The 20,922-nt window shown below is 38.2% G+C and overlaps 1 protein-coding gene across 2 annotated transcripts in view; it reads left to right on the top strand.

The window, feature by feature from the left end:
* Nucleotides 1–20,412, top strand: part of adamts12 (ADAM metallopeptidase with thrombospondin type 1 motif, 12) — a 48,690-nt gene extending 28,278 nt beyond the window's left edge. The window contains exons 14-25 of one of the 2 annotated variants that reach the window (XM_059549505.1): nt 1,043–1,163; nt 1,391–1,635; nt 3,919–4,060; nt 4,171–4,297; nt 4,562–4,772; nt 6,809–7,678; nt 10,074–10,226; nt 10,293–10,466; nt 11,519–11,665; nt 11,781–11,934; nt 12,501–12,626; nt 20,227–20,412. In XM_059549505.1, the coding sequence (XP_059405488.1) occupies nt 1,043–1,163; nt 1,391–1,635; nt 3,919–4,060; nt 4,171–4,297; nt 4,562–4,772; nt 6,809–7,678; nt 10,074–10,226; nt 10,293–10,466; nt 11,519–11,665; nt 11,781–11,934; nt 12,501–12,616 (2,460 nt within the window). In that variant the 3' untranslated portion in view covers nt 12,617–12,626; nt 20,227–20,412. Of the gene's footprint in view, nt 1–1,042; nt 1,164–1,390; nt 1,636–3,918; nt 4,061–4,170; nt 4,298–4,561; nt 4,773–6,808; nt 7,679–10,073; nt 10,227–10,292; nt 10,467–11,518; nt 11,666–11,780; nt 11,935–12,500; nt 13,269–20,226 lie in introns of those variants that run through there. The other variant, XM_059549504.1, reaches the window with a different exon arrangement.
* Nucleotides 20,413–20,922: the final 510 nt, after the last annotated feature.

Raw genomic sequence — 20,922 nt, 5'->3', positions numbered from 1 at the left:
TATACAGTGATGTATACAAAGTGCACTTAAGCGACACATTTGCATCATTTTATTACCTTATCAGAATATCAGAGGAAGTTCTGTGCTGCACAAGATTCACTAACATAACGTTTCATTATTGTTGCTCAATGTCTTTTGGTCATTATTAGTGGAGGTATGAAATCATTTCATGTCTAGTTCATCACATGAACTAGAAACATGTTCCACTAATGTTTCACAAAGTGGTGAAATACCTTTAGCTTCATTTTGAAACTCAGGCTACCATTCAAAGGTTTGGGGTCAGTGAGATTTTTTCAATGTTTTTGAAAGAAGTCTCTCATGCTCACCAAAACACAGTAAAAACAGTGATATTGTGAAAAATTATTAAAATTCAAAATAGCTGTTTTCTATTTTATTATATTTTCAAATGTAATTTATTCCTGTTATGGAAAAGCTGAATTTTCAGCATCATTACTCCAGTCTTCAGCGTCATGATACTTCAGAAATCATTCTAATGCATTTATTATTATTGTCAATGTTGAAAGCAGTAGGGCTAATAATATTATGTGGAAACTGAAATGCATTTTTGATAAATAGAAGTTTAAAAATAACAGCATTTATTTGAAGTAGATTTTTTTTGTCACTGTTATTGTCACTTTTGCTCTATATAATTAATCCTTGCTAAAATGTAAGGATTTATTTATATATATAAAAAATTTTTTAAAAAAAGTAAACTATCCATTTTGGACAAAAGAATGAACTGTAGGTGCTTTTTTGCCTCTTCCTAATATTCATCTTTCATGTTATAAGAAAAGTACATTTTGAGTTATACAGAAAAACTATATTTTGTGCTTTCGTATATATATATATATATATATATATATATATATATATATATATATATATATATATATATATATATATATCTATATATATATATATATCTATATATATATATATATATATATATATATATATATATATATAGATATAAAGATATATATATATATATCTGTGATGTTGGTGATGTTGAAGTATGTGTTTATGTGTGATCTGTCTCCAGGAGGTGGGTTGTGATTTTGGCATTAATTCTAATGCTAAAGAGGACGGCTGTGGGGTTTGTCTCGGTGATGGATCCACTTGTGAGACGGTGAAGGAGAACTTTATGGCACAAGATGGATTTGGTAATTGGATTTGGAGTAATCTCTAGCCCTGTCTCTGAGTAGCACACAGTAATTATATGTTTATATATATATAAATAAATAAATAAATAAATAAATATATATATATATATATATATATATATATATATTATATACTAAATCAAATTTCTCAAATTTGACAAACTCTGTCCAGATGAATGTCTGTATGTTGAAACAACAATGTTTATAAGTGAGATTTTGTGATTTAGGTTACACAGACCTGGTTTTGATCCCCGAGGGAGCTCGGGATATCTTCATACAGGAAGTGGAAGAGGCTGGGAATTTCCTTGCGATCCGAGCGGCTGATTCAGATGAGTATTACCTCAACGGAAATTACATAATTCAGTGGAACGGAGAGTACGAGGCAGGTGGAACGAAGTTTTACTACGATCGGACGGGTAATATGGAGAATCTCACCTCAGCAGGACCAACAACTGAAGCTGTCATGATCCAGGTACTGAACCTCATGCACGTGAACATATTAAAGGAATATTCTGGGTTCAGTGTCAGTTAAACTATATAGACACAATGAGGTTTATATAAACAAGCAGAGGGTTTACTGTGCACTAACACTGGAAATCTATAGGCTGTAGTAGGTAGGAATGTAAACCCTAAAAAATCATTAAAAAAACAGTAATGATTTAAATAGTGTTTTATGGGTCATCCCTTTCTGACACAGGTAGAATATTTATTGAGAACAGAAAAGGTTGTTAAAGTGATTTACTGAGTATTTCTGTTGTATTCTTTGAAAACAGTGTGTACAGTATTTTGGCTTTTATTCTTGTGCATTAATTGAAAATGCGATTTTTGTTTGTTTTGACATATTGAGGAAAGAGTCAACGTTATACACCCCATTGTGTTGAACCTGAATATTTCTTTAATGAACCAATGGACAAATTGCCCAGAAAGCATTTTTGTTAGAATATAGAATTTGAATTTATAACCCGAATTCCGGAAAAGTTGGGACGTTTTTTAAATTTTAATAAAATGAAAACTAAAAGACTTTCAAATCACATGAGCCAATATTTTATTCACAATAGAACATAGATAACGTAGCAAATGTTTAAACTGAGAAAGTTTACAATTTTATGCACAAAATGAGCTCATTTCAATTTAGATTTCTGCTACAGGTCTCAAAATAGTTGGGACGGGGCATGTTTACCATGGTGTAGCATCTCCTTTTCTTTTCAAAACAGTTTGAAGACGTCTGGGCATTGAGGCTATGAGTTGCTGGAGTTTTGCTGTTGGAATTTGGTCCCATTCTTGCCTTATATAGATTTCCAGCTGCTGAAGAGTTCGTGGTCGTCTTTGACGTATTTTTCGTTTAATGATGCGCCAAATGTTCTCTATAGGTGAAAGATCTGGACTGCAGGCAGGCCAGGTTAGCACCCGGACTCTTCTACGACGAAGCCATGCTGTTGTTATAGCTGCAGTATGTGGTTTTGCATTGTCCTGCTGAAATAATCAAGGCCTTCCCTGAAATAGACGTTGTTTGGAGGGAAGCATATGTTGCTCTAAAACCTTTATATACCTTTCAGCATTCACAGAGCCTTCCAAAACATGCAAGCTGCCCATACCGTATGCACTTATGCACCCCCATACCATCAGAGATGCTGGCTTTTGAACTGAACGCTGATAACATGCTGGAAGGTCTCCCTCCTCTTTAGCCCGGAGGACACGGCGTCCGTGATTTCCAACAAGAATGTCAAATTTGGACTCGTCTGACCGTAAAACACTATTCCACTTTGAAATAGTCCATTTTAAATGAGCCTTGGCCCACAGGACACGACGGCGCTTCTGGACCATGTTCACATATGGCTTCCTTTTTGCATGATAGAGCTTTAGTTGGCATCTGCTGATGGCACGGCGGATTGTGTTTACCGACAGTGGTTTCTGAAAGTATTCCTGGGCCCATTTAGTAATGTCATTGACACAATCATGCCGATGAGTGATGCAGTGTCGTCTGAGAGCCCGAAGACCACGGGCATCCAATAAAGGTCTCCGGCCTTGTCCCTTACGCACAGAGATTTCTCCAGTTTCTCTGAATCTTTTGATGATGTTATGCACTGTAGATGATGAGATTTGCAAAGCCTTTGCAATTTGACGTTGAGGAACATTGTTTTTAAAGTTTTCCACAATTTTTTTACGCAGTCTTTCACAGATTGGAGAGCCTCTGCCCATCTTTACTTCTGAGAGACTCTGCTTCTCTAAGACAAAGCTTTTATAGCTAATCATGTTACAGACCTGATATCAATTAACTTAATTAATCACTAGATGTTCTCCCAGCTGAATCTTTTCAAAACTGCTTGCTTTTTTAGCCATTTGTTGCCCCCGTGCCAACTTTTTTGAGACCTGTAGCCAGGCATTAAATTTTAAATGAGCTAATTAAGTTGATAAGTGTAAAATTTCTCAGTTTAAACATTTGCTACGTTATCTATGTTCTATTGTGAATAAAATATTGGCTCATGTGATTTGAAATTCCTTTAGTTTTCATTTTATTAAAATTTAAAAAACGTCCCAACTTTTCCGGAATTCGGGTTGTAATTCAATTTTCTTGTGAGAGATCATTGTAGCAGACGCAGTGATTTTGATTTATCACTCTTCTTCTGACATTATTTACATGAGAAAGCATGAAAATAAAGTTGTTGCTTCTAACTGGCGGCACATGCAAAACAAGATGATTTGATGAATGCTGTCATTAAATGATAGATGCTTATTTTCAATGCGAAATGTTCAGCTGTTGTTCCAAGAAGCAAACCCTGGGGTCAAATATGAGTACACCATTAAGAGAAGTCGCCTGCTGGGGAACGAAATTCTGCAACCAGAGTACATTTGGAAATATGGAGCCTGGACTGACTGTAGCACCACCTGTGGGCTTGGTACAGAGCAATCCTTACTCAATCCACTGGATTGTTTGGTGTGTTTGTATTGATAAAGTTTAATCCAGCAGGGTTTTGATAGCATGTGACCCTCTGTCTCTGTGATTCAGGTGAGCAGAATCAGCCTGTGCGCTGTTTTGAGCCAGAGGCTGGTGTGGTCGAGGAAATGCTGTGTGACCCCAACACACGTCCTGATGACAGGCATCGCAAGTGCAAGAACATGGACTGCCCTGCAAGGTACGCCACTTCAGAATAGCACACCACTGTACTAGTCTTATTTATTCCTGTCATGGCAATCAGCATCATTACTCCAGTCTTCAGTGTCACATGATCTTCAGAAATCATTCTAATATACTGATTTGCTGCTCAAGAAACACTTCTGATTGGTATCAATGTTGAAAACGGTTGTGCTGCTTCACAGTTCTTTTTTTCAGGATTCTTTGATGCACAGCATTCAAAAGAACAGCATTTATTTGAAATATAAATCTTTGTGTATCTCAGGTGGTGGGTGGGAGGATGGCAGACATGCTCGTCTACATGCGGTCCAGACGGAGTGAGAAAGCGCACTATTCTGTGTGTGCGTACGGTGGCCGGAGAGGAGCGGGTTCTGCACCCTGGAGACTGTAAGCAGCTGCTCAAACCCAAACCTGTGGTACCCTGCAACCGAGACGTAACGTGTGGGTTCGAATGGACTGTGGGGAACTGGAGCGAGGTGGATCATTTCATTATAAATTATCCTAGTTCATGTTTTTTATTTTCTTCATTAAATTCATAGCATTCGCTCACAAAACTTTTGCGTTCTTTCAAAAAACATCGCATTCACTCAAAAACATTTGTTTTCGTTTGCAAAATGTATCGATTTCCTCGAGAAACCTTTTCTGTTAAACTTTTGTGATGGAAATAATGAGGTGTGTCTATTTCATTGCTTTTGCAAATGGGAACACAAATGTTTGGTGAGAGAATGCAAATGTTTTGCAAAGTGAATGCAAAGTTTGGCAAGGAAACATAATACAAAATGTTGCCCTCGAAACCAAAAGAATTGAAAAATAATTTTTCCTTCAATCTCTTTTTTTTTACTGTCACCATAGGCACTTCCGCAGCGGTAGAACCTTTTCATAGTTCCTAGAAGTATTGGCGGAAGCACCCGCTTTTTGGCATGTTCGCACCACACAGTTTTAGTTTGAGTAACTCCGTTTGGCTGAACTAATTTAGCTCCTACTAAAACAGTCATATAGGAACTACCAGTGACGTAAGTGTACACTGATTGGCCAAACGCATACGAATCATCGGCTACCCGTCATTTTTAAAAATCCATGTAAAATATTTACTTCACGAACACGGAAAATCATATGTAACACAGCGAGCTTAAGTCAGATTTTCTTGGTCTTTCAATTGCATAAATTGTGCATGTAACAATATAAAAACTCCATAATCACGGAAAGAAGGATGCGGGAACCGGCGGACATCCAAATGAAAGCTTTAATAACCAAATAAACACAAAACAGCTCGTCAGCCCCTCATGGACGACTGCCGCACACAAACTAAAACCAAAACACAAAATAAAGCCCAGGCCTGGTCCTCTCTCGTCCTTCACTGTCGTCGCTCCTCTCTTGTATCCTTCCGATCTCCTCCATGGGACTCGAGGCCGGTGAGTGGAGCAGGTATCGGTCATTTCCAAATCACTCCACTGGCCTCGCTCCATTCCCAAGGCTCTCGGCCCAGTCCCACTCGTCACATTGCATTTACATTCCATCTCTGTTATCACGAACCCCAAAATACACAACAAGAACAGCTCCGATCAAAGCATTCTATTTACCCCAGTTTGTAGATGCTGCACATACTGTAGAGGCATTGCTGTTGGCCGCTTTAGAGTTCCAGTGCGAATGTAACCAGGAAAATGGCATGATAGAGAAATTGGTTCTCAAGGAACCACCATGCTGTCAAGTTCCTAGAAATGTTAGATAGTTTTCTTCTAGAAAGACAAAACCGTTCAGGTGGAGAAAAAAAAACTTTTTTTTTCTTTACCTTGACATGTTTCGACTGCAACCTGCAGTCTTCCTCAGAAGCGTCATCTGACAGCTGTGACGTGTCGTTTATCAGCTGTTATTTTCTGGGTGTGGCCAACCCGGCGGATTCCTAGAACTACTTCCTAGAACCCTTAGGGGCTCCATATCAGTTTCATGTTTTGTGTACTGTTTTGAATTGTTCCGGGTTTTAACAAATTGTAAACGCACTGAAAATTACAATTCTGTCATTTTCTCACCCTCAATTTGTTCCATATGACTCTTTTCTTTCACTTTGACTTGCTTCGGTCTATTTGGGTTGCCAAAAGTACTAACTTCGGTACCATATCAGTACTGAAATTGTGTTTATTTAAAATGGGAAGATACCAGCATTTCCCCCTGGCATTTTGAGCACTGTTGAGAGGATTCATTAACACTTCTGATTGTCCACTGTGTCCAGATATATCTGTGATGGGCTCCAGTGATCATCGCTTCAAAAACATGTTGTAAATACACTTTCACGCTCTTCACCAAGGGCTTACACAGATTTACACAGGAACATCGAAAAGCCGTATCTATCAACGCATCCCTAATATATCTGGTCATAAACTGATCCGCTGATAGACGCCTATCTTCAAACGCTCCAAATTATCACCAGATAATTTTTAGCATAATAATTAGCTGCATTGTCATATTATTTCATTTTTGTGTTACCCAAACTCATGATTGTTGTGTCATCCCACAGTGCTCTCTGTCTTGCGATGGAGGGATAAAGTCCAGAGTTGTCAAGTGTGTGGCTAAACAACCTGGCCGATGCAACCCTGCCAGTCGACCTCGTTCCACGATCCTCTGTAACCTCCAGAGCTGCTCGTCCACTAACAAATGGACGGGTTCTCCATTCCGACCACGATTCCGACCTAGAGTCCCTCCTAAAATCCCCACGCAGGCCCCCGGGACCCAGACACCAGGATATAGCACCACTATTGTGTCCCCAAACACCAATACAACCAACACCTCTCCAACATCCACAACATCTGACATCATCCATGAAGTCGACCAAGACTTTATCTTGGTGAGGGACGATCACAAAGGCAGTGATGGTCCTGTAACGGTTCTCACAAATACTGAGGATGAGGAGGGAAGTGCAGACCTGCGCCCCACAGATAAAAGCTACACGCCAGGTTATGATTATATAGTAGACGATCCAACTGGAGAAGAAAGGGCACATGAGAATAATATGTTCACCAGCACGCCTGAAGAATTACCCACATCCACTGTCCAATCACTGAAAACTAACATCTCCACAACAAAACCAGACACTACTAGAAGAACCCAATACAGTGATTATTTGATAACATCCCCAGTGTTGCAGAAAACAACAAGCTCATATGGACCATATACCACCCCAAACCCAACAGTTCCACAAGCAACTGTTCCTACAGTGAAGATACTGAGAAAAGCCTCACAAACACCAAACAGTCCGAGCAAAGGCAATGCTCCTAAAGCAGTCAGGCAGAAGCCAGAGACGGCGACCACCACAGATGACTATGGAAACCTGAATGCACGAGATCCCATCAGCAGGAATGCATTTTGGAAAGTGGGCAACTGGAGTGATGTAAGAATGCAAACCTAAAGCGATTACATTATATTACATGCATTGAATTATGATTTACATTAAGATTTGCATTCCCAGAAGGAAATATTAGTGCTTGCATGGCAGCAAAAGAATAGTGTTTAATGTTTGGGCAAGTTTAGGCTTTAAATAGCCGTGTTTCCACTGGCGAGCTTAAACCGGGCGTGCTAGTGCATGCCAGGGCCAGCCGCGTTTCCGCTGTCACTTCCGGGGCTTGATCGTGCCTCGTTGGGGCTTCCTCTGGGGGCCAACGGCCAGGGTTTTTTGGCCCGACGAAAACCTTGGGCCAAAGCGGGCCAGCTTTATAAGTGATGTAAAAGATTATGCATGCTAAACATTAACGTTACCATAGTAAACATGGTAAATGCAACAAGGAGAGATCAGACGTCAGCTTCTTATTCTCTATCACAATCGTGTATTTATTTAGTAACTTATATTATCTGTCATAAGTCTTGTCTCGAGAGTTTAGCTCCACGTTGCCTATCATAAAAGAATATAATAATGTTTTTGTTTGGGAGTTTTTTATAAAAATAGAGATATTATTATTCATTCTAAATGTGACTACAAATAAACAGAAACAGACTCGACTGAATAAGCAGGCTATTTTCATAAGCGTTAAAAATAAATAAAATAGAAATAAGTGTATGTATGTGTGATTAATTTTGAGTCCTGATAAATTAAATAATTATAATCAATGTATCACTTATTCTATAGTTAAAACATCGATGGTTTTGAATTTAAATATTTAACAAAGCATGCAAACAAACGGCCGCTTTTATCATGTTCCTGTGTGATCGTGCATGTTCCAGTGATTTATTTCTTATTCGTTTTCTGATAACTTCTCTTTGTTTGTGAAATGATGGGGTTGCATGACGTTGTTCTTGAGAGGTGTGTAAAGGGGCGTGTTTAAGTGACGCGCAGCGGAGCTTCAGGACCAACTGTGGAAACGCTGCACTATTCTGGCCTCGGTGCTACTGGCCCGAGGCTATTAGCCCTGCCCGGCCTGCTTTAAGCCCTGGCTCGCACTGGCCCGACAGTGGAAATGCAGCTAATGACATGATGCTTAAGAGTCCCTGTTGTCAAGACACTGCAAAATATCAATTTCTTCTTCAGTGTTTTTGATTTTGTTTTCCAGTGCAAATATCGAAAAGTTCTTAAAGGTGCAATAATCGATTTCTGACAAATGTTGTTAATATTTGAAATCAGCAAAACAAACACGCCCCTACCCAAATGAATCACACCCCTATCTTGCCTCCGCCCCCAAATTTCTGAACATGCTATTCAACACAGGCACCTCCCTCATCACTACTGGACACGCCCCTTACTGGGGATTGGCTACAAGTGTGTTTTGGTGCTCGGCCTGATCCACTATCAACAGCATTTCTCAGAAATCGCTTACTGCACCTTTAAATCAAGATACATTAACTTGAAAAGCAAAATAATTTCTGACGTTAAGGTTAAGTTTTCTGGTACATATATATAAAAATTTTGTGAGTTTATGCTTAAAATGAGAAAATATATTTGCCAATGGGGTAAGAAATTTTTTTTTATTTTCCTTTTGAATTAAATGTATTTACTGACAGAAATACAGGGGATGAAACTGACACATAACAACATTATGGTATTTTAAAATGTACTTTTAATCATTTAAATAAGTGGGAGATTTTTAAACTGTAATCTTAAATTTTTCAATTCAATTCAATTCAAGTTTATTTGTATAGCGCTTTTTACAATACAAATCGTTACAAAGCAACTTTACAGAAAATTATGTTTCTACAATATTTAGTAGTAGCTAGTAGTTTGTGCACGTTTGACAGGATTTTAGAAAAATAAAAATAATAATAATAATACAAGATGTAGTCAGCTAGATGATGAACTATCAATATTATTAATTAATAGTAATTATATGATGCAGTCACACATGTAGCAATAATTGTTAGTTCTGTTTGTTGATTCAAGGTTAGGATCATCTGGGGTCCTCTATGAAATTTCTATGAAAAGTACAGTACATTGTTTATTAAAAAAATTGCACATTGAAGGCATAAAGTTTAAAAAAGAAAAGTTTGAATAGGTCTGTACATTAAGTGGTTCAAGCTGAATTAATTGCTAAATTTCCTGATTAAAATTAGAGGAGTTTTGACGTTTGTTGTCAGAACATTACTATGGAGCTGAATTTTTTTTTTAGCGTGTTTCATGTTCCACGCTGAATAAAAGTGTTAATTTCTTGCACAAAAATCTTAATGCCCCCAAACTTTTGAGTGCTAGTGTACCTGTTTATTTGCACATTACTTAAAGCAACCCATGTTCATTTGAAAAGTAATAAAATGCATTTATGCAGTACTGATAATGCATACCTAATATGTATTTTTCATCCCAGTGCTCCACTACGTGTGGTCTTGGTGCGGTGTGGCGGTCAGTAGCCTGCAGCTCAGAGCGTGAGGAAGATTGTGCCAGTGTGAAGAAGCCAGAACCTGCCCGCCGATGCAACCTGCGACCCTGTGCCACCTGGAAGAGTGGAAACTGGTCTGAGGTAAAGCCACGATTTCAAAACATATCCTGTATCCTGCAGTGAGCTGTGATGCCCTCCTATCTTTAGTGTCCTGAAGGCTGTGTGACTGATATGAAGCATCGAGAAGTGCAGTGCATCAACACTCAGAGCAGACGTCCACTGAGGCCTTTTCATTGTCAGGCTCTTTCATACAAACCACACAGCAGTTTGCCCTGCAGCACCCGGCCCTGCCTGCAGTGGAAGTCCTCACCCTGGGCAGAGGTACTAATACTAATGGCACTCTAAGATAAATTGTCCAGAGCAGTGTTATTTTAACGTCATTAACATACTATTATTGTTTCAGTTATTATTTTGAAATAGTAATGTAACAAGGTTTTAGTAATTTTGTTTTAGTTTTTAGTAGCATAGATATGCTATTTGGTTTTTGTTAATATATTTCGATTTTTTTTTTTTTACTTTTATATTTTCACTTTAATTTGAAAGTTTTAGCAATTGTGTGTTTTTGCCATTTTTATCAGTTTTTGTTTTTAGTATCATTGATATATTATAATTGATACAATTTTGAATTAGCTTTTATTTTTATGATTGCTGTTCTCATTTAAATGTTCAACTTTTAGTAATTTAAGTTGTTTTTTCATTTTTAATCATTGTTTTTAGTATCATTAATATACTATTTTAGTTTTTGTTAGTTTCATATTTGTTACTTTTTTAATTTTTTAAATTTCTCTTTAAATTTTTACGTTTTAAAAATTTTGTTGTGTGTGTGTGTGTTTTGTATCACTGACTTACTATTATAGTATTTGCTAATCTTTTAAATTAGTTTTTCTTATGTTGTATTTTCGTTTTACTTTTAGCTAAATAATTTGTCATTTTGCCTGTTTTTGTCATTTTTTATTAGTTTTTGTTTTTAATATTACTGATCAACTATTATCATATAATGTTTTGTCTTTTGTACTTTTTCACTTTAATTTTAGTTCAAGTTTTATTAATTTGTGTGTTTTTGTTTGTTTTGTTTATAATTATGTTTTTTATGGTTGATTATATTATGTTATGTTTGTTTTTATTATGTTTTTGAAATAATAAAACAAAGTCTATATAGATTTTATATATATATATATATTTGTTTTTCAGTTTTAATTATTTTACTTAAAAAAATAGAAATGCTGTTCTGGCAACTAGCTGAAATAAATGTGTATTTATTTATTTATTTTTCAGTTAAAATTCATTTTATTCCAAGTAACAGTTATAGTTAACTATAATAACCCTGGCCCAGAGTAGTTCTGACTGTTTTTATATATATCTGTGTTTGACAGTGCTCTAAAAGCTGTGGGCGCGGAGTGAAGGAGAGACGTGTGTACTGCCCTGAGTACCAGCGCTGCAACACCACGCTCAAACCCAACAACACTGAGTCCTGCAACCTGCAGCCCTGCACCAGCTGGGCCACTGAAGCCTGGGGTCAGGTAACCAGCCTTTATAATCAAGTGTGCTGGACGTTCCCATTCAAAAGAGCATTTTATTGGACAAAAATTGGTATAGGCCCCTTCCTGATCCTCCCTGATTTTTACTGATTGACAGTGCTCCAGAAGCTGTGGTGGAGGGGTGCAGAAGCGAGCTGTGTGGTGCATAAATGAGGAATCCGGCGAGGAAGAAAAGGTGTCACTGTGTGCAAAAAACAGTAAACCTGACAGTGTGCAGAACTGCAACCCAGAGGAGTGTAAAACTGATTTAGGTAAACTGGATTATATAATATTGTATTCTGTTAGTTTCAGTGGTCCTAAAATGTATTTGGACACTTAAAAATACCTGATTGTCGTTGCATTTGATAAAAACAGATTTCAAATATTTATAAAATCTAGTATCTTGATGATACTATTATTACATAGATTTTTAGTGGATGTATTAAGACCGTTCTCCTCAAGTTTACACAGGTGACCTAACCACAGAAAAAAACAGGTGTATTTCATTACATTAACTATCAACATGATCCACTTACATCCTGATCCACTATCAACTGGTTATTTCACTAAAACACAACTAACTTCTTTTTGAGCTTAATAAAAGTTGTATGGTTATATTTTGTTATCTAATGCAATGACGATTTATACATTTTTAAGCATGACTTATATCTATTAAAAATGTGGTCTTTTTTGTGTAAGAAAGCAAAAGTCGTACTCCCCAAAAACATAAAGTTGTGCTAACAGATCATTTCTGATATACCATCCCATGGCTTTTTAGTTTATTTTTATTGTTAAAGCCCTTTAATAGTTTTTGTTATTTTGTTTCCTTTCTTTGCAGGTCTAGTTTGTAAGAAAAACAGCATGTCGACACGTTTCTGTGAGAAACTCAAGCTGCTGGGTCGCTGCTCGCTGCGCTCGATCCGCAAGCAGTGTTGTGTCACTTGCATGATGTAACATCACAGAGGTCAGGCTTGGGTCATCGACCAAAAGCACAAACTACTGGACACACAGACGACCCTCTCAAATATAGAAAAATATGTGGTTTTTACTTGAACAAAGGAATCCTAGGCATTTGACTCCATTTTCTTAAAATGCACCTTGAAATGCTTCCAAAAACATCAAGATTTAGTTACAGGATTTAACATCAGTTAGACAGTTAACGTATATGTTCGTTTTTGCACTCGATTTGTACTTTTTATTGTTGTTTTTCTTCTTTTTAACATGAAAAGGTGTGTTTTGACCGGTTACCAGTCAAGAACAGGTTAAACACGCACCAAGACACCTATCTTTACAGACCCACTTTTTATATCATGGATCAGTTGGAAACTGGCATGAAACAAGCAAAAGTTTTTGCACTTACAGGCTGATAGTCAGGTTATTCATTATAAACTGTAGTTGTTATTTTCTGAAGTGTCATGTGACCACTGTCTGATGAACATTACGCAACACTTTCACAGTCAAAATGTGCAGTTCTTACATTAGTATAGTTTTACTAACTTATTTTGCACAAAGCTTAGGTTAACTCAGTATTTGTGGATATGTGTGCAAAATGATTAACTAATTAGCCCAAGTTGTTATTAGATAGTATATTAATAGGCTGCATGAAAAAATGAGGGCATAAATTAGATTTTAGATGGTTACAGTCTCAGGTTGTTTTTGTTTTGTTTTATTTGCTATGAAAGATACTTTTAATTTGCATGGAAAAAGCAAATGACAACACTAACATTTCAACAGAACTTAAGAACTTTTTGCCACATTTGTTGATTATTAGTTTTAATCCAGTGGATACTCTCATTTAAAAAAATTACCCGAAAAAGAAAAATAATCTATTTCCTGCTATATACATATGATGACCTAAGATTAATCTTTATAGATGCAGAGAAAATTTAAAAAGGAAATGACTGTAAAGTAAGAAAAATACGAAAAGGAAATGACTGAGATGAGAAATGCTACTTTATAAACTAAACAGTGAGTGTTCTTGTCATTCCATGAATCATATTTAGTGTTGTGATGAAAATGCAGGTATGAATATTTCAGGTCCAAAAAAATCCAAAGCAGCCAGAAGCATCAGAATTTTTGATCTTACAAAAGATTTAGTCTACTTTAGTTTCCATTTATCTATTATTGTTATTTTAATAAAAATTGCATTTCTTACCACTTAACAAATTATAACCGTAAATAGTTTTTGAATTAATCTTTACACAGGATCTTAGAAATTTTTTACTTTAACATTACTCACCCTTAGGCCATTAAATATAAGTTAATTAGAACAGATTTTCCTATTTTTATTATATTTTTTAACTGGAGAAAGCAATATTATGAAAAGAGGACTCTTATTTTGGGCAGAAGTGATGGTTTAATGTTAAAACTCCATGGACTTGTTTCTTACAAAACCTAACTTTTCAGTTCTCAAAATGTTAATTAATGGACTGGAGTGATGTGGATTACTTATGGATTATTGTGATGTTTTTATCAGCTGTTTATGCTCTCATTCTGATGGCACCCATTCACTGCAAGGGAACCATTGGTGAGCAAGTGATATAATGCTACATTTCTCCAAATCTGTTCTGATGAAGAAACAAACTCATCTACATCTTGAATAGCCTGAGGGAAATACATTTACAGCAAAATATTCATTTTTGTGTGAACTGTTCCTTTATCTGCACTGTGTTTGTAGATTTATTTGCCAGAGGCAGTGCTAAAATAACTAGTGGAAAACTCCCCGTGCTCACGTTTGACCGAGAATCGAATGACAAAGTTGTCACCTCATGACTTGTGACATGCCTTGAACTATAATTACCCCTTATCACGTCACCTCAATCTCTTTCTCATTCTAACGATATTTTTAACGTAACGCAACGATATTTTGTGCAGCTTGCTGCTGATCTTCAGGATATATCGCAAGCTGTTTCTGATTGTAGGACTTGCATCTTGCAGCATATAGCTATCGTGCGTTATGGATTGCATCAAGCAAGAGGCTACAATCTGCTGGATGTTGGCAAATTTGAATGCCTCTGTGATGATTTACACTCGGAAACCCTGGCTGCCTCGGCTGAGAGCGTATACGTGTCTGAACGCAGCGTGAATCAGCACTCTGGCAGTGTGATGGTGTCTGAGAAATCAGGTGGGTCATCTTCAGTTGTTGCATCCCTGGAAGGAACTTTAAAAGCTATGCTTGCCCAGATCAATCTAGATCCCCCTCAACCAGTGGGTTCTGAGAATATTTTTCTGCGTGCACAGAGAACATCATTTACAATGCCAACTTTACATCTGTATTGGTGTCTGCATTACAAAATTCAATGAAGTCTACATGTCCAGATCAGTTAGCTCACACACTGACTGTAATGCAAGACCCAGAGACAGTAGGACATGGTAGCATGCCACCTATAAAATCTAGTGTGAGAATGTACGCTGCCCCAATGCTGAGTGTAGGCGCACTGATGAGTTACTGTCTCGTGCACAAGTGCTACAGAAAGTCATGGCTGTGTTTCTCATTCTTTGGTGCATATGCTTGTGGCTCTACAATCCTCTCTGAGAGAATCTTTATCTGACCCATTAGTGGCAGACTTGACTAAACTTACATTGCAGACTGTGGGTGTTATTGCCAGTCACTGTGGAACAGCCTTAGGTACTCTTGTGCAAGCTCCACAGCAAGTTAGGTTGGCCCAGTCCTCCTTGCCGGAGGTTATGTAGGAATAATTTGTGGAGATTGGTGTTGGCACCTGGTCTAATTTTTGGACCAGCTGCACAGGAAGCCTTCCACCATCGGGAACTCACATACTACTCCAACACCACCTGCTCCACCTCCCAGACATGGTGGGACTTAACCACGTGGATATCAGTCTCACATCCGACCCCCAGGTCCCCAACGTCACCCCCCCACCTCTACATGTAAGCGTTTGTGGGGGCATGGACGCCCATATGTCAATAACAACAATGGGTCTTGACTAGGCTTTCAAGAGGGTACCATATACAGTTTTGCTGTCTAACTCCTGTTCACATCGGTGTAAGACAGATAATAGTTCATGATCCACGTCAGGCACTTGTGCACAAAGTTCTGGTTTTGTTGCGCAAAGGTTCCATAAAATACACTGATCCCCAAGTTCATCCCGGAGGAATTTTTTCCATATGTTTTCTGGTCAAAAAGAATAGGGTTTCTCCCTATCTTGGATCTAAGAAACATAAACCGTTTTCTCAAGTTTCTCCTGTTCAGAATGTGTTGCAGGCCATAATGCAGCAAGATTGGTTTGTGACAATAGACTTGAAAGGAAACCTATTTTCATATTCAGATTGCTCCAGAGCACAGGCGGTTCCTTCGATTTGCCATAGGGGGTCAAATATTTCAGTTCGGGGTTCTTCCGTTTGGCTTGGCTTTTGCACCAAGAATTTTTTTTAAGTTCATCCAGGCAGCATTGGAACCAATCTAGAGGACAGGAATGAGAGTGTTACAGTACTTGGATGACTGGCTTGTCTGTGCAGCATCACCCCAGCAGGTAATGGATCAAGCTCTTCACCTGCTGGAACACATCACATCTTTGGGGATCACTGTGAGCGGGGACAAATGCAAGCTTGTTCAGTCGCAGTCAACCAGTTACATAGGCCTTGCTCTAAACTCACAATGTCGGCTTGCCTGACTTCAAAGAGAATAGAGTCAATTCTAAGAGCTATGAAGAGGCTTCGGGTGGGTCACACTCAGTGCTTTGTGGCTCTCTTGAGACTCTTGGGGAAGCTCACAGCAGCAGTAGTACCACTCAGATTATTGTGGCTCAGGCCAATCCAGGGCTGGCTCATCAAAAAATGTCTATGTCCAATACAAGACAAATACACAAAAATCAGAGTCACACATCACTGCATGCAAACACTAGCACCTTGGTCACAGTGGCATTTTCTCCCCACAGGAGTTCCATTAGGACCTGCACGCTGGGAAGTCATAAGGACGGATGCGGGGGGAGAGTCTGGCGCATGAGTGAATGGCACCTGGAGAGGCGCTCTGCACACAATGCACATAAATGTTTTGGAACTGACAGCTGTATTCCTTACACTTTTGCTTTTTAAAACTGTTCTCAGGGGAAAGCATGTCTTGGTGCGCCCGGACAACAGAGTGGCCGTTTTTTTATATCAATCATCAGGGAGGCACGAGGTCACAGAGTACCTACCAGGACAACTTAATCAGCTCCAGATGCTCTCTCTCATGACAGGGTGTTACAGGGAGATTGGAGTCTACATTCAGATGTATGATATGGAGAACATATGGGACCGCTGCAGTAGATGTGTTTGCAGACAGTCACACTTCTCACTGTCCTCGTTGGTTTTCCCTGATGGACAAACCAGGATCTCTGGGTCTGGATGCGTTAGCCCATGTTAGCCCAGTGTTCAGTGGGTTGCATTTTAGATTTCTTGCAACATCTTTTGGAGCTTGGACGTGCATCTACACTTAAGGTGTATGTGGTTGCTTTGACAGCTCACTGGTCCGAGTTTGGTGCTTCTTCACTTGGGTCTGACCAGCTGATTGTTTTCTACTTGAAAGGAGCTGATCATCTTTGTCCTCCACGGGCGGACCGGAGTCTGACATGGGATTTAAGTATGGTGCTCAGTTCCCTGTGTCAGCCCCCAGGGAACTGAGCTTAAAAATATGGTGCCAATTTTTAAGTCAGACATTAAGTGGCTGTCATTCAAGACTGCATTCCTCTTGGCAATTACAACTGCAAAGCGTGTGAGTGAACTCCATGCATTGTCTGTGAGTGTCCCGTTTGCACTGGAGTGCTGATTTTAGTAGTGTTTCATTGTGGACTAATCCAGCTTTTCTACCCAAGATTTTGTCTCCAGATTTTATGAACACACCTATCGTGCTGGCTGCATTGTCATCAGATCCAGATGATATATGGTTGGAGCTATATCCTGTTAGGTCCTTGAGGACTTAAATTGATAGGACAGCAGCCTGACGTAAGACGGTCCAATTGTTTGATTGTTTTAGTGAAATGCGGAGAGATGCTGCACTTTCTAAACAGACTGGCACACTGGGTGGCACAGGTTATTTTACATGCGTATGAGTAAGCAGGAAAGTCTGCTCCCTCATCTATTTATTGTCACTCTACACATGCCTTGGCAACATCTTGGGCAGTGTTAAAAGGGGTGTAGCTCTCTGAAATTTGTGCAGCAGAAACCTGGGCTTTATCATGTATATGTTCATGTTTTTACTGATTGAATGTGACTCCCTTGACAGCAGTGTGTGCTGCAGTGCTTTCTGCTTGCCCGGATGCTTCGCAGGGGGATCCCTCATGACTGCGTAGGTATTCGTCTTTCACTAGTGCTAGTCAAGCGTAAGCGTGGGGAGTTTTCCACTGGTGCTTTCAGGACTGCCTCTGGCGGTCTTCCACTTAGTCATAGAACCACAGTTACATTATAACCAGCGTTTTCCTAGTGAATGTGCTTTTGTTAACGTCATCCAGCTGTGTGAATGTTGTATTGGTGTGGCTCATGGTGCTGTTATGGTGCTGCAGACTGTTGGTGCTCTATGCTTTAGATGCATTATCAGGGTGCTCAAACGGTTAAGACATTGTTAACCAGTTAAATGCACATTATCACTGAGGATGGAGGTGTTGCAGGTCAATCCTCTCTGAACATTTTATACCGCTCAACTGTACTGCTGATATGATTATAAATAAATGTAGTCATGATGTTTGCAAGAGCTTCTGTCTGCTGCTGTTGGATTTGCTTGATTGCTTTCAGATTATTCTGAGACCATGAGATCCGAATGATGTTGCAGTTAGGGGTACAATTAAATTATTTCGTTTTTAAAGAAAATAATACTTTTATTTAGCAAGAGATGCATTAGATTGATCAAAAGTGAAAGTTAAGACATTTATAATGTTACAAAAGATTCCTATTTTTAATAAATGCTGATCTTTGGAACTTCCTATTCATCAGAATCCTGAAATAAAATGTTTCATCAAAAATATTACACAGCAATTACTTTTTTTAATTGATAACAAGAATTGATTCTTGAGCAACAAATCAGTGTATTAGAAGTTTTTTTTTTTTTTTTTTTTTGAAGGATCACTAGCGTATTACTAGCGTAATGAGGCTTTGCATCTCATGAATAAATTACATTTTAAAATACATTAAAAAAAAATTCAAAATTTTACTGTTTTACTGTATTTTGTTCAAATAAATGCAGCCTTGGTGAGCAGAAAAGATTTCTTTCAAAAACATAAAAATTACCAACCCCAAAACTCTGAACAGTATTTTTTCTATTTTGCTTATTAGAACATCGAGTTCTCTTTAAACTATTGGATTCAGTTTTTGCATATTGGTGAAAACTGGTTTAGGAAACCTAACCAAATATTTAACCATAGTAAATACTGAAAAATAAGTATGAACCTCATAATGTCTTAGTATTTGATTTTTCTCAATTAATTTTGTGTTAATCAAAGCAGCCCTGTTAACATCCACAATGATATGAGATGTTTGAAGGATAATTTGTTATATATTTTAAAATGTAATTTATTCCTGTAATGCAAAGCTAAATCAGCATAATTACACGTCTTCAGTGTCACATGATCCTAAGTTTAAATAAAATTGCATTTTTTAAAATATATATATTTTTGAAGATTTTGATGTAGCTTCATACCTTTGGATGCCATCTGAAGTAGATAGTACTGTAAACTGTTTGTTAAAAGTACAGGTTGTAGGACCTGCCACTAGAGGGTGCACTATCAAAACAATAACAATCGCGTGGTTTGATGATGCTAAGAAGGAGCGTGGAATTATGGGATTTGTTGTCTTCTACCCAACCGCTGACGGCCATCAAATCAGATGGAAACATAAATCATGGATTTAACGCGAGTTCAACAATTTGCGCGAGTAGATTACATACAAAGTCAATGCAAAGACGCGATCAGACTATGGATCAGACACGATCCCCCGTAATACTAATGTATGTGTATGCCCCATAATACTAATCTTGTTGATCGTTATAATAGCATATGTTTTACAAATCAAAACAACTCATCTGTCGAGTAAAAGACAAGCGAGATCGCTAAGAGAAAGGTATCTCTTTCTTGTTGAAGTTTGTCGCGAAGCTACTTCCTAAGTTGTCCACGACACTGTTGTCATGTGGTTTCTACGTCAGTAAAGGTGGTAACAAAGGGTAACTAATGTCATTAGATTCATATCCATGCTACATACTCCGATACAGTAGGTGGCGGTATGCACCTGATAAGCCATGGTTGCAATCTGCCATAAAACTAAGAAGAAGAAGAAGAACTAACGTCATTGACAGGTTACTGCACTGCCCCATGTCACTGTTTAAAATGGGAATTTTCTCATGATTTAGTAGTTGAAAACATTAGAGATATTGTTAGTAATCAGCTGGACAAAATATATAACACTAGCCTATTGGCTGGATATTTTACTGCAAATATCTTAAAAATTGTACCTTTAATTTTTAAGGGTTTGGACATGCAGAAATACTGATGTTTTTGAAGACTTTAAAGATTAGTCCACTACTAAATGTAGCCTGCCACTCACCCATTGTTTGTTCTTTACTAGCCACACTTTTTCAGGTCACTGTAAAATGGGAAGAGGTGACTCTGCAATCCAAACCATGTCGATTCAGGCTCCATTACAGAGGTCGGGTTTAATTAGGCCAGATTTGGCCGGTTTTTCTATCCCTTATAACTTGAAACCCACTTGGCACTGAAACACTGTCAGCTAGGTCACACAATGGCCACATTTGTCAGCAGTGTCAATCCATATTATCACCCTAGATTTTGTGTGTTACATGCCTCAACCTTGATTTTAGCTCCGTTATATAATCACACATTACCGAATTGTGCATCCAGCAAAGGAGGGCCACATACGTAGTGTGATTCTTAAATGGCAGCGTGGCGACTTCCCTTTCCTGTGTACCACTGAATAATTCAGGCGTCCAGTCAGAGCAGATTCAATGGTCCTGATTAAACTAAAAGCAGATCACTTCATAATATTAACTTAACTGGAACAACTTGTCTAGCTTTACACCTCGGACTGAATGGCGGCACGTCAGTGGAGGCGCACACACTGTGACATCATGAGCACACAGCGCCTTTTGGAGTGAACCAGTTCAAATAAATGTTCATTTAAACATCTTACAGGATATAGCTTTGGTTATGCAGTGTTTATATTATATCCATTGGTTTACATATGATGTAATGTCAGGTCACCTGATCAAGGAATTCATGACAAGCATGTCCAGAAGCCGGAAAATAAGAAACCATCAC

The sequence above is a fragment of the Carassius carassius genome, chromosome 5, assembly GCF_963082965.1.
Source record: "Carassius carassius chromosome 5, fCarCar2.1, whole genome shotgun sequence".
NCBI lineage: Eukaryota > Metazoa > Chordata > Actinopteri > Cypriniformes > Cyprinidae > Carassius > Carassius carassius.
The sequence above is the reverse complement of the archived record's forward strand: the minus strand, read 5'-3'. Positions and strand labels throughout refer to the sequence as shown.